At 36.5% G+C, this 13,694-nt stretch overlaps 1 protein-coding gene across 3 annotated transcripts in view; it reads right to left on the minus strand.

Moving 5' to 3' along the window:
- Positions 1–13,694, minus strand: part of WWP1 (WW domain containing E3 ubiquitin protein ligase 1) — a 67,269-nt gene that overhangs the window by 31,124 nt on the left and 22,451 nt on the right. For all 3 annotated transcript variants that reach the window (XM_074816347.1, XM_074816359.1, XM_074816337.1), the window contains exons 2-3: positions 4,631–4,721; positions 873–1,011 (exon numbers count right to left, since the gene is read on the minus strand). In XM_074816347.1, coding sequence (XP_074672448.1) covers positions 873–1,011; positions 4,631–4,700 — 209 coding nt within the window. In that variant the 5' untranslated portion in view covers positions 4,701–4,721. The remainder of the gene's footprint in view (positions 1–872; positions 1,012–4,630; positions 4,722–13,694) is intronic.

A 13,694-nucleotide genomic window follows, 5' to 3' on the forward strand; every position in this document is an offset into this window, starting at 1 on the left:
TCTACTACACCTGAAACATTGAGAAATGTGGCACAGGAATACCTTACTTGCTTCAGCCCAGATTAATTAGTAAGTGTTCCCAAGCATACAGTTCCCCGAAACTAGATATGTTGTACCACTCCCCACTCTCCAGCACTGTTAGTTAGAGGAACCTGGCATGGTTCCTACTACTAACAAAGTCGGCTATTGTACAAAGACAGGTCAAATGCTGTAAAATGTAGTGGCCCATGCTCAATGCCACTTGATAGTAGCTATGCTGTTGCTAGACTCAAATCTGAAGCAGCACAATTTTGCTTGTATAATAATGCATTCTATCAAATAGCACAGTGCAAGACTGACAGTTCTTCACAGAGTCATATTCAGGTATATCTACATCTGTAGCACAGTTAAACCAAATTAAATCAAAAGAAGATTAAAAAGGTCAAATATTAGGATAAGTTGCAAGGTCACTTTGCAGTAAACTGTTTAATGTGTGTTTCCCTTCATTAGGAAATTTAAAGGAAAAAGTGACCTTTCTCGTAACTACTATTTATCCAGCTGAGATTTTTTTTCCCTTTAAAGTTGAGAATTACATGGTTACAATTAGTAACATCTAGAGAGGAATCTTAAATGTGAATGGTCCACAGTGCTAACAAATATCAAGAGTATACCATGTCTAGCAACTGTATGCGAGAAACACTCCCTGTACAAAATATATTCTCAAAACATTGTAAGAATTAAGAAAAAAAAAATTGTTGGAGATAAATATTATCTTATGTCTGCATTTAGTCATCAACAGCCAGAGAAAACAATGTAGGCAGCCAAGCTTAGTAAACATTTGCCTGCAACGTCTGCCTAATAAACAGTATTAAACAACCAAAAAGTCTACTTACACTGTCAGCTGCTCATCCCATTTTGGATTTGAAGAACTACTTGATTTTGCTGTTTTCTTAATTTCTCCATCTGCAGTTAATTCCGTGTAGAAAGTTGTTCCAAACCAATTCTTTTTCCGTTTCAGTTTGGCACTAGAAACTAACAGAATACATTGCTTTATCTGTAACAGCATACTGTTGCTGAAAAACAGAAAATGTACTGCCTACACAATGTATGGAACGCAGGATGGCAATGTTATTCCTCACCTTTTCTACTTCTGCTGAACATAAAGAGGTCAGTGCTAAAATGGTAACTTTTATCTTCAAAAGCTACTTTGTCAGATAGTTGAAACCAAGTGTGACATATTCTCTTCACCACATACTGGCAGGATAGGTTGGAGAGACTGCATAGCAATTATTTTAGGGATAAGCACTGAAAATCATGTGGGTTCTTTTGTTTATTTTCTCATTGTTCTTCCTACCCTTCCCTTCACTGAAAAATATCTAAGTATGATACATCTGAGAGACTATCCAGCAGACCTTTTTTTAAATTATATGTAGTTATGAAAGCATATGCAGTTCAGGTCCCTGTATAGCAAAGCCTGTATACAGAGCTTCATTTCCTTGCCTACATTCAGGCGGTTCACCTGTGGTTTAACACATCAGTTTGTTAAAAGTAAGAAAACAACTCAAATTTCCCCTTTGTAAACAGCTTTGCAGATGAACTTAAAATTTCAGCTAAATATTCAACAATTAAGAAATAGCAAACGACCAAAGAATCTATTTTTTCCCCAAATCACTGATGAGTCCTCAGTGCTCCTGAACATACATCTGTTCTCCCACTTCCTCACCCAGCTGAGGAAGTCGCTATAAAAACAAACAGCAGCCTAACTGCCAGCATTTTAAATTCTATTTGAGGTAGATCTTGTCTTCAGAAGACCACACTGATGGGCCCACAGCTGTACCCACCTGCTGGCTATGCCTTCTCTCTCATTCCTCCCATACTTCAGTGTGATTCTCCTTCTCTTCACTTTAAAACTAAAGCAAACTTGAGCATTTTCAAACACTTGGAAATAATCCTTCCCTGTTACTTTTCTGTATGGTACTTGATAATTCAAAAATAAGTGAAAGTCAACTAAACTGTCTGAAAGGGAGACAAAAAAGGTCTGTCATGTATTTCTGCATTACAGAAATTCTGAGACGTATACATTAGCTGGTTAAAAGTTAGTGAAATGCAACCATCCAAGATTCTAAAGGCGTTAGCCACAGACTTCTCCTTAATTTCAATTAACTCCCTCACATTTGAAAACTCCAGTCTAAGTCACGTGTCACATGTCATAAAAGGGAACTGCAGCCTTGGTAACAATGAAAGATTAGATGTAGAAGACTAAAAACATAATTCCACACATGGGTCACATTTTTTCATCTGAAATCATGATAGATTTTCTACTTCTTCCACATTTTTTTCCTCCATAGTTTGCTTTCTAAAAGCAACTGTAACATTTGTTAAAATATAGGTATTTAGTCATAATATTCAAGCTACCTTTTATCTGATTTTGGTTTAAGTCATTACGTTTTGAGTCCCCAAACATTAAAGGAGACCATTATCATTTTTTGGTTGACTTATTTTTAAAAACAATTAGGAGTAACAAATACTAGCAAAAGACTTCAAAAAGAACTAACAAGACATCTCGCCAAGTATATTTGAAAAAATACTGATGACAAAACTTGTCGGCAACATGCTGTAACTGTCCAAATTCGAACAAGTCACCTCTTCATGTGAATTTCCTTGTCTAGAAAATTAGTATATGATACTTGCTGCCATTATAAAAGTGCTTTTTAAGTATAGTTCTTGAAATATAAGTCTAGATTCTGCAGCAGCATAAACTAATATGAGCATAAACCAGTGTAGGTCAGCAACACTACAGTCCCACACTCCTCTGTCTCCCACTTCTTTCCCTGTACCGCCACTGCGTTCCTCTGATTTTGCAAAAAAGACTGGTTAGAGAACTAAACATTCAGAAAACTTATTCTAAAAATTGTATAGATTCCTTCGCACTTTGATCCTTGAACCAAGTCTCTTGAAGTCAAAAGCTCCAGTGCCAGAAAAACAAAAGACTACTTATATAAGGAGCAGTACAGCACAGGATATCAAAATGATCTTTTCTGCAGACACAGCTCTGAAGTTACGGGCCATTTGTGTAACTCAGTTTGTTACAGTAATATATATTCAATCTACAGATGGCTCCATCTATGCTATTAGTTATTGCCAGTTTTGATGATTCATCACATTATCAAGGCTCCTCTCATCTAATTTGATAAAAAACCCATTTTGGGGACTTTCCAACAACGTATTTTTTCTGAGATAACCTGTCCATCTTTGGACCATCCAACATGATGTATCTTTCTTGAGATGTACATTTTTTTAAGACATGGTATCTTACTCGTGTTTTTTCCAAACTTTGTTCAAGACAGCCTTAATATATTCTTGGTCATACACTCATTCTTACTTCAGGGTTCCCAGATTTCTCAGGATCCCTGGAAAGTTCAAGTTATTGATCAATGGTAAAATAATACTTATATACATACATATACACATATACATTTATGTGTGTATATATTTATCCACAATATCTAACTACTTACTGGTAACATTCTCACTTTCAGCTACAGTAACACTGTCATAATTAGCTATCAAACTTGTTTACCTAAATGCATTTTGCTTATCCTCTGACTACAAGTCTTTGTTCTGCTCTGCCATCCCACAGAAAGAACAGCTAAGACCAACACTGACAGTCACATCCCTGACCAGTTCTTATCCATGAGTAGCAAAATGCATAACCTACTTGGCTTGTTTAACATCTATTGAAAAAAGTGTCCCCAACACAATCATAAATTTCCAGAATTGCTTGTAGCCCACTGTGTTTTCCTTCCAACAGATACTGAGATGGCTGAATTCTGCCTCGGACTATGAGAACCAGCCCAGCAAAAGGAAAAAAGCAGGCAGTCACAAGATGCAACATAGTAAATTCCAATTGGATAGAAGGAAAACCATTTTCACAGTGATGTGGTTTATCACCAGAACAAGCCGCCCAGGAAAGTTGAAAACCTACAGCCTTTGAGATACTGAAAATTCAACTGGACAATACCCTGAGCAACCTGATCCAACTTCAAAAGTAGCCCTGCCTTCAGCAGAAGAGTGGACGAGGAAATCCCCAAAGGTCCCTTCCAACCTAAATTATTCCATATGACTATGTAATCCAACCTGCTGCCCTAAGGATAATACAGAATACCTGTCTTATTCTCAACAGATGCTTACCTGATATGTAATCAAAAGACCTTAATGTTTTGAAGGGCTAGCAGAATTTGTCATCTCCTCCAGTTCTTCTCTAGCTTCACTTTAACACTGCACCCATTTTCAGCTTGGGGTTCACTAAAGCCACCCATTTTTTTTTTGTAGAACTTCAATAATACGTGTTCCTGCTATACAATGTGTGCCATTAGTTATGTTTTCAAGCAAAATTCCTTACATTTGTCCCTTCTGTTGTATTGAATCTCATTTTTTTTCTAATTTGAAGAGATTATTAAACCCTGCCGTTCAACCTCTACGTAGCTTCAATTCATCTACATATATTATTGTCATATTCTTAACTGTAACATTCAAGTTACTAATTAAAATATAACTATATTAATCCATTTTTGCACGCATTTCAAAGATTGCTTTTTTAGAATACATAGGTTTTCCTGTAAAAATCACGATGATACAAATCACTACTTGCCTGTTACTTGCATCTGTAATCTTCCATTATGGTTGTTACTTGTATCAGATCTTGGTGAGGCTGTGGCCATGTCAGAGGTTTAGGTGCTAGCCTAAAAAAAATAGCAGAGAGGTAGCTTATTAAAAAGTACTCATCTCTGCATGTTAGTTACAACTATTAAATAAAATGCTCAACTAATCAGCAAGTTACCAAATGTTACTTAAGAAATAATGCGGTTTGCCATACCTAACACCAGTTAAAAAAACCAATTGCTTTGGAAATTTGTCCCATGTTACCTTTGAGGATGCCAAGACACTTCAGTAATGCATACATTTACATGCTTTAGAACAACTGTGTAAGGCAAGAAAAAAAAATTCATCTGTGATACATCGATACTTATATCTCCAGAAAGTATGCTTATGGTCTGATTTCAGATGAGCTAAGCACCAACAACTTCAAGTGAACAAAATGTCTGAAACGTTTATATGCTTGAAGATCAAGCTGTCTGCAGAATGATACATGCAAGCAATAATGCAAGTGGTTCAGACAACAAACATTTGAATTCTAGCCCTAGATTTGCAATCAGCTTTCTACACCACTGCTGTCCACCCACAAATCACTTTCCTCATCTACTGAGACAGTAAGCACTTTACAAGGACCACCCCATCTTATCACTCAGCAACTAGTGTGGGTCTCATCTTAGCTGGGGCATCCCAGCACCTGGCATGTGCACACAACATCACTCCCACTACACCTGAAACAAAGCTAGAAGTAAAATATTCTCTGTTTCTATCAGACATCTATTCTTCATGAGCAAAGAATACTTACATATAAAATACACTTTCCATGATCTAGATGAACTTCCATATATTTATTTCTGTGAACATTAATTGGTATCAGTAATAATATGGGAACAGCTGTCACCAAACCTTTTGATCGTGCATCTCCATCAGTGAAAAATTTTTGAGCACAGACCCCCAATATGTGTACACTGATTTATGAGTTATATATAGGTACTACCGTACTAATATATTCTGTACATTATAAAACATATAAAAACAGAAATTAAAAAGAATGAGATAAAGATGAAATAAAGACTATTTTGAAATAATTTTTATTAATGGTACAAAACCCCTTTTTGCTCTCACTAAAAATTTTTTGTGTGTGTGCGTGAAAGCCATGTGACTGAGTATGCTTTATCATTTTTTTAAAATGTTGGCTTAGCACTTTGTAATACAGTGATTTGAAGGTCTGGTTCTAAATTCAGTTTATTTCAATACTTGGATCTAATGGCTGTCTTAGCTGGAAAAGACAATTAACAAAGATATGTACATCCAAATGAAAGTGCATCACTGGCTACGCTTACTGTACCATGATACTCATTTTTCATTCCCATCCACTAATTATTCAAAGGTTTTTCTTGAAATTTGGCCAGTAAATTTCCATCTTCCCTGACATCAATCAGTTGTTATAGCAAACTAATGGAAGGTGTTGCATTTTTACATTTTAACAAATGGGTTCAAAACCCCCTGAAATTCTTCATTTGGAAGATTTAAACAGGTGAGGAAATTCTGTTTCCAAGTTTAAGTGTACAGATATGAGAGCTTATAGGCAACACACATCTTTTCTGGCAACAAAAATCACACAGTGATAGAAACATTTCCAAACATCCATTTTCAAAATTCTCTCTCCATAGCACAAGTTTTTTTTAAAAAGCAGTTCACCTTGAAGGGACATGTGAAGTGTCCATTTTTTTGAAAATATCTGTTAGCCAGCATACCGCTGACAGCCACTTGTCATCACAGAACAGGTCAACAAATTCAGAACACTCGCCTTCTTGTGAAAGAAAAATGCGTAATGAATCTTTTAAGTTTTACAACTCTTCTAAGCACTTTGCCATGATAACTAGCAAACCTCTGCATGGAACAGAAGATTTTCCTGGTCATTTCCCATGTCCTTATAAATTATTGTAAAGATTCTACTATTTAAAGGTCTTGTTTTCATACAATTAACCACATTGATGACATCCTGCAGCACTTTGTGCACTTCTGGCTCCAACTTCCTTGTTGCTTGCCTATGCATGACGCAGTGAATGAATTCCACATGTGGTGCTCTCCTTGTAACCTTACCCCAGAATCCTTTTTACTTCAGTCAAAGCAGCCACTCCATCAGTGGTTATATTTGCAGTGTTTTCATTTAATAAAATGCTGTTATTAAAGAGGTCATTTATTGTTGAGAATGTATCTTCTCTGGTACATCTTTCCTCAGTGACTTTGTGTATTTCTTTGACACAGAATCTAGCAACTACCGTAAGCTGAGCCACATTACAAACATCTGTAACTTCCATCCAACTGTACAGCAAGCCTCCCACACTGTGTAATTTTTTCTACTATTTGTTTCTTCAAATCTTTGGCAATGTTTTCCAGAAAATTTCCAACAGTATCTGCTGACAAAGGAATGCATTTTAGTTTGTCACCATACTGTTTTGCATGTATTACTGCAGACATTTCTATTGCAGCAGGAAGATCCAGTGTTTCCCCAATGGTATGTGGCTTCTATGTCTTTTGCTATTGAGAAACCTCAAAAGAGGCTTCTAAAGATCTATCATTAAGTTTAGTGAAATCTTGTGAAGTACTGGACTAAGCATCACATGACTTTAAACATTGCTGAAAAAACTGTAAAGGTTTGTCTTCATGTTCTGGATGCTTAGTTTTTAAATGCCTTGCTAATTGTGATGGCTTCATACTATCATTAGCTGATATCTCAACATACAGTATTCTCTGAGGGTGAGGTTCATCATTAACAATAGTGGATGTACATTCATATTTCAAATAGCCTGCCTGATAAACCCAATTTTTTTTGGCCAACATCTTGTCAGATCTAATTGCCATTGTTTTTGCCTCATAATGCAGCTGACTAGGAGCTCATACTAGGAGTAGGAGAAGCATCAGCTCTGCCATGCTCTTACTGTTCACTTGTGCTCACATTATTAGTATTATCTGCAATCCATGGTCTGTTTGCAGGAATTTTTTTAAGTCACTTGCCCATTTTATGACGGTTAGTTTGGTTAAAACTAGATAATATCATCCATTAATCCACCTAAACAGGCACACATAAAGTGCATTACACTGAAAGTGAACAAACAAGTGAAGGTGCTACTGTGACCCCGCCACACTGTGGAATACTAAATCCGCCCTCAAGACACCTCATGAATCATATGTCACACAGGACTATCTGGCATATGGACTGAGTGAAGGTGCCAGTGTCAAGATGTATATTAAATAGAGCTTAATTTCTTTCTGATTTTTCAGTTAAAATGTAAGTCCTAGTATTTTCTTCACGTACCTCAATGGATGGTCTTGCACACCCCACTTTGGAGGCCAGTGATATGGAAGACATCAAAGGAGCAACACATGCAATCAATTCTGTGGCAAGTAAACTCAAATTTTTCACAAAAAACAAGGTCTACAATCTAGTTCTAATCATGCATTAAAAAAATTACTTTAGGCATCCTTTTGTAACTGACAAATTATTATTATTTTTACTGATTTTTTCCTCCTACTGTTCAATCTGCATAGATCTAAAACACTAGGAATTTTTGGGGGTTTTATTTGGTTGGTTGGTTGGGTTTTGTGCAGTTTTTTAACTCTAGCATGCACAAAGCAAAATAAATACAGAAATAAAAAAATAAACTGTGTCAAAGTCCTCAGGTAGACAGTTCGTCGTTTAATCTCCGCAGACTTCAGGTTCCAGGTGCTGATTTATCTTCAAGGCATACCACCTGCCCTAACCTGAGTTTCTGGCTCTGCTTGCTACTAAGCTGCTAACTGCATTTGGCAAACGCTGTGTTTGTCAATCTCCTGATAACAGGGAAGTGAGAATTCACTACACTTAGCTTTGTACCTTTCCCCTTGAAAGAAAAAACTACCATGATGCATGGGAGAAATTATTACAATGAAAATTACGATTCCAACAGAGGATGGAGATGAAACAAAGTTAGGCTTGGGGCTGGCTGAGAGGCTGCATGTTTCTGCAATAACTACATGACTACACTCCATGTCAACAGTGCCCCAACATTCTGTTTCTGCCTGTATAAAACAGACTTCTATTACAGAAGAATGTTCATCTTATATTCTTGTCACTATGGTACACCCAGGTACATTTACACAGCAATGATTCCAGTTCCAAATTTTTAGGATGTTGTAAACAAAATACTGCATTAACATGTAAGTCAAATACTATTTAGAAAAACAAATTAAAATATATGGAAGTGAAAACAAAGCTTTTAAAGTTTTTTTAATAAACACAGCTTTTTATCAACATGAAGAAAGTGTTATGACATTTTTTATATTTAAAAGGGCTTTAGTAAACAGGGCAAATTAGTTGAACTGACTGATTCCGGTCTCATCATGTTCCAAAAATTCCAAAGCTGCCGTCCTCTCCATTCTTGTTTAACTGATTAGGAATTAAGCACTGGTTAGCACTTCAAGTTTAAAAAAAAAAAAATATTTAAGGCTTCAGTCATCAGTTACTTTCATCAGCAACTGTCCAAACTCAGCTACTGACATTTTTAAATGAAGTTAACAGGTTACTGTCTAATCAGCTCTGATGCAGGTTGGTCCTCCTGACAGAAGAGCGAGTCTGCTCACATTATGATGTTCATAATTTTCATTCAAGATCCAAAAAGCTACTCTTATCATGTTACTGAAAAAACAAACAAAAGGAAAAAAAAAGTTTTCACTGCCTCATGCACACTGGGTTTCACTTACTCCCAGTCAAACATGTCTTTCTTCCAGGTAAACAAAGCCTTCAGGAAAAAAAGTTGGGCAAGTTATATTGTACAAGATGAAGGATCTTATCTAGGGCTTTGGACAGCTGTTACTCCCTAAAGGCTGGTCTAGATATATGACAAATGCTGCTGCACCATGGAAGAAGAGAAGCATAATCCAAAACTTAGCCCCTTAGACTTTGATAGGAAAATTACTACCATGATGCAGCCGTGGGGAGAATGGGACATGGGACAACAACCTTATTTATCACATGAACTGTTTGCAGTAGTCATAAAAACAGTATTAGTGACATTGTGTAAGAGTACTGATTGTCATATTCAAGAAAAGGACAGGACATGAAGAGCACTACTGGGAGAGCAAAGACAATGAAAGAGCAGTCCAAAAATAAAGACTGTAAGTAAATCTGCTCATCATCTATGAATGTATCAGGAACATGTAGACAACAAAAATAAAGGCTACTGAATTAAAAGAATAGTGTTGACATAAAAGTTTCCAAAAATCTCAGGTTTCTGGGGGGCAAGGTTGCAGCAAAGAGTGAATAAGCATATATTGTATGAAACTAAGCAGGGACAGTAAAGAAGTCACATAGCAGAGGGACTGACAGACTTGCACTAGGATGGGATTACACCATCACTTCTTGCTTCATCAGAAGTAAAAGTTTTCATAAGTTGAGAAAGATTTCAAATAGTTCTACAACTAGGAATTCTTCAAATACCGAAAAACTGTAAGTTTCAAGGACTAGTAGCCTCTCATCTTTATGAGCCAGAAGAAACTATATCTGCATAGCCAAAAATAACCAAAATTTCAACTAAACAAGTTGTCTGATCTTGGTGAAGGAAGGGACAAGATGGCAATTACACAAAGTGAAGGGATGATATTCATTTGGAAGATTGAGAAGTTTTCACCACCAGGAATGACGTCAAAAGCAAAATACCAGTACTTTCTTAATCTAATTTGCAAGAAAACCTACATGAGAAAGAAAAACATGTGGCGAAGAAGCAATGAAAGATGGGGGGATTGTTTAAATAAAAAATTTTTAGAAGTTTTATTTCAAATAATGCAAGCCCTAACCACTAATGAACAAAAGAACACTGTCCTATGAGTACTATTTACTGCTTTCTTGCATCACGCACATACTTTTTTTCCCTCAGCCCTAAATCCCTTTTTCTTGTTACTCAAAATAAATGCCCAGTTTGGCTACTGAACATGTTGATTAAGGGTTAAAATCTTGGAGATTATCTCTACATAATCTTAAAAGGAGGATTACATACAGCAGTGTGTCACCATCCCTGTAGTTACAATTCTCCTGAAAATCAGGGGGTTAATTCTAACAGGGCTACAGTCACCACACATTCCCGAATATGAACTTGCTACATATCTTTATTCAAGTTCTAGCTTAAACTTCATTGGTCTAAACTTTACTTTCAGAACTGTTTCACTGACATACATAACCCGCCCCATGCCTCAAAATTCCTGGACACCAAAATGAATTGAGTCTGGAGAACCGCATAAAGATCATAGTTATCACAGCGCTTCTGCCTAAACCATCTTCATCATACATAACCGTTACATCAACCTGAAGAGTACAATCTATTTAGTAACCCCTGTAACAGAATTAATATTGCTTCAGTTGTATAAATTATTTTGCATAACTACAGATAAACTGGAACAAAGTAAGGCCCTAGCAAAACCACAGAATAGCTGACAAAGCAGTCTATTAAAAAAATTAAAGGATCATTGCCTAATTCATGGAAGACAGTTTAGTTAACAATAACAGCATTAATAAATTTACACTTCTGTGAAGAACTTTCTCTAAATTTCAAAATGCTATTAAAACATCAAATAAAAAACAACCACGCTAGTGGATATTTCATTAATTTATTTTTCAGTCTTTAATAGATGATTTACTTGTTCATGGAATTTAAGCAGATACATTTTAAATGACATAACCCATTTGGTAATGAACGCACCTGGTTGAGACTTACTATTGTGCTATATTGAAACAAATGATGAAACGAAGTTGAAAGCCAAAAAGTATCACTGAAGCAGCAAACACATATTTATAAATTGACTGATGCTTTGAATCAGTAATTGAGGAGATTTTTCATAAAGAATCAAAAAACTCAGATGTAGTACAACAACAAAAGTCCTGTCCTTACTCATATGATACCACAGGAGTCGAGCTTGGAGTAAAAAAAATTTCTACGAAGATAGCAGGGTCCAATTATCTGTGATATCATTTCACAATGGATGGAAAATCCTATCACACAGAACAGTTAAAATATAGGAAGAATGTTAAATCTGCAGAAACAAGAAGTTACGCAGCATGGCTTTTCAATTTAAATTTAAATCATAAGATGTACAAATCAGGAAAATATCAAGGGAATATTTAGCCAAGAAGGATGGTCTGTCTCCCCCCCACAATTACCTACAGAAGGTCACCCCACTAAATAAAAAAAAAAAAAAAAAAAAAAGAACAAATCCCCCCCAAAAACCTAACCAAACAGAATGACAAAACCAGGAACTCAGAAACCATCCATAAAGCTGTGGTAGAGAATTCCTTAAGTCACTGTGTCCCTAAAACTGCTGTCAGTTTCAGCTGATGAAAGACAGAAGACTGAACAGAAAATAAATATAATTGTAGTTTAAGATTAGTTATATTCAATCACAATGTATTTGGGCTTACTGATGGTGTTTTAATGAGCAGATTTATCCTCTTGCTAATCTGACACTTCTGTTCCAGAAATAATATAGAACATGGTGGATAAGGGAAGAGAAAAAAAATAAACACAAACCAATTACACCATGAATGAGCACTGTTGAATCAAAAGTCTTCCTGAATGCTCAAAACCAGAATAAGAGAACTTGAGATCTAGCTGTATAAATGCACTAAGCAAGGGCAAAGGTGAGTAAAATGCCTAATTATTACTAACCTCCCCACTAACATCTTTAATTCAATTTTCTGTAAGCATAAGTAAGAATTGAGTTGTCTAGGTAAAATCACCATAATGCCATAAATGTTATTTTTCCTATATCAGAGCATATCTTCCAAACAAGAATGGAAATGCAGAAAAATCTTTTCTGCATAGATTTTTTTTTTAAACAAGGAAGCTCATATATTCAAGATTTTTCCCTCCTCCCTTCAAGTAAAAAAGGTAGGAAACATTGAAGGAAGAAGGATAGAGTAGGGAAGAAATAAGTGAACTGAAACTCTAAATCCTATGGCTATTTAACATAATAAATAGTTCCACAGAGAGTCATGGGCAAATAACAATACTGATGTTAGTTACTCTTCTTGTTACAAAGCATAAACACCAACACCAGAAAGGCCATCTTACTTTGATTACAGAATCACAGACTGGTTTGGATTGGAAGGGAACTTAAAGACCATCTAGTTCCAACCTCCCTGCCATAGGCAGGGACACCTTCCACTAGACCAGGTTGCTCAAAGCCCCGTCCAACCTGGCCTTGAACACTGCCAGGGAGGGGGCAGCCACAGCTTCTCTAGGCAACCTGTCCAGTGCCCTCACAGTGAAGAATTTCTTCCTTATATCTAATCTAAATCTACATCCTGTCTGTTTAAAGCCATTACCCCTCATCCCATCACTACATGCCCTTGCAAAAAGTCCCTCTCCACCTTTCCTGTAGCCCCCTTTAGGTACGGAAGGCTCTCAGCCTGTCCTCATAGCAGAGGTGCTCCAGCCCTCTGATCATCCTACACATAAGAAATCCTTAAACTAAAAAAAAAACAAAAAAACAAAAAAACACAAAAAACAACCAACCAAACAAAAACCAAACAAACAGAAATGGTTTAGGTTCAGATTAACAAGCTATCCAATGACAAGATCGTGCGTTTATCAGTATTAGCGCTGGACTACCTGAAGCTACAATCCTGTCACAATTCTACTAAACATAAAACTGAACAAAGTGTGCATTATCACAGTAATAGCAATACAAACTTGTGCTCTACACTTCAGATATTCCCATCCTGTTCTCCTGCCTCCATATACACACACACTTCTGTTTTCAAGATGGGATAATGCTGCTGGCAACAACCTCCTTGTTCCTTCAGTGCAAAAAGAGGGCCTGGAGGCAGGACTAGACAGGTAGATCATTTCCTACTCTCCACAACACAGTGGAACAACTATCTTTTTCCTGAAAGATGCTCACACACAGTTGCTTTGTCTCCCTGTACTGCATGCTCCATCATGGGCAAAGTCTCCCAAGAACATCCCTCCTTCCCACACCTCACACTCCAGAAGATTAGAACAGCTACAGTACACAGAGACTCTGGC

This window comes from Strix aluco, chromosome 1 (assembly GCF_031877795.1).
Source record: "Strix aluco isolate bStrAlu1 chromosome 1, bStrAlu1.hap1, whole genome shotgun sequence".
NCBI lineage: Eukaryota > Metazoa > Chordata > Aves > Strigiformes > Strigidae > Strix > Strix aluco.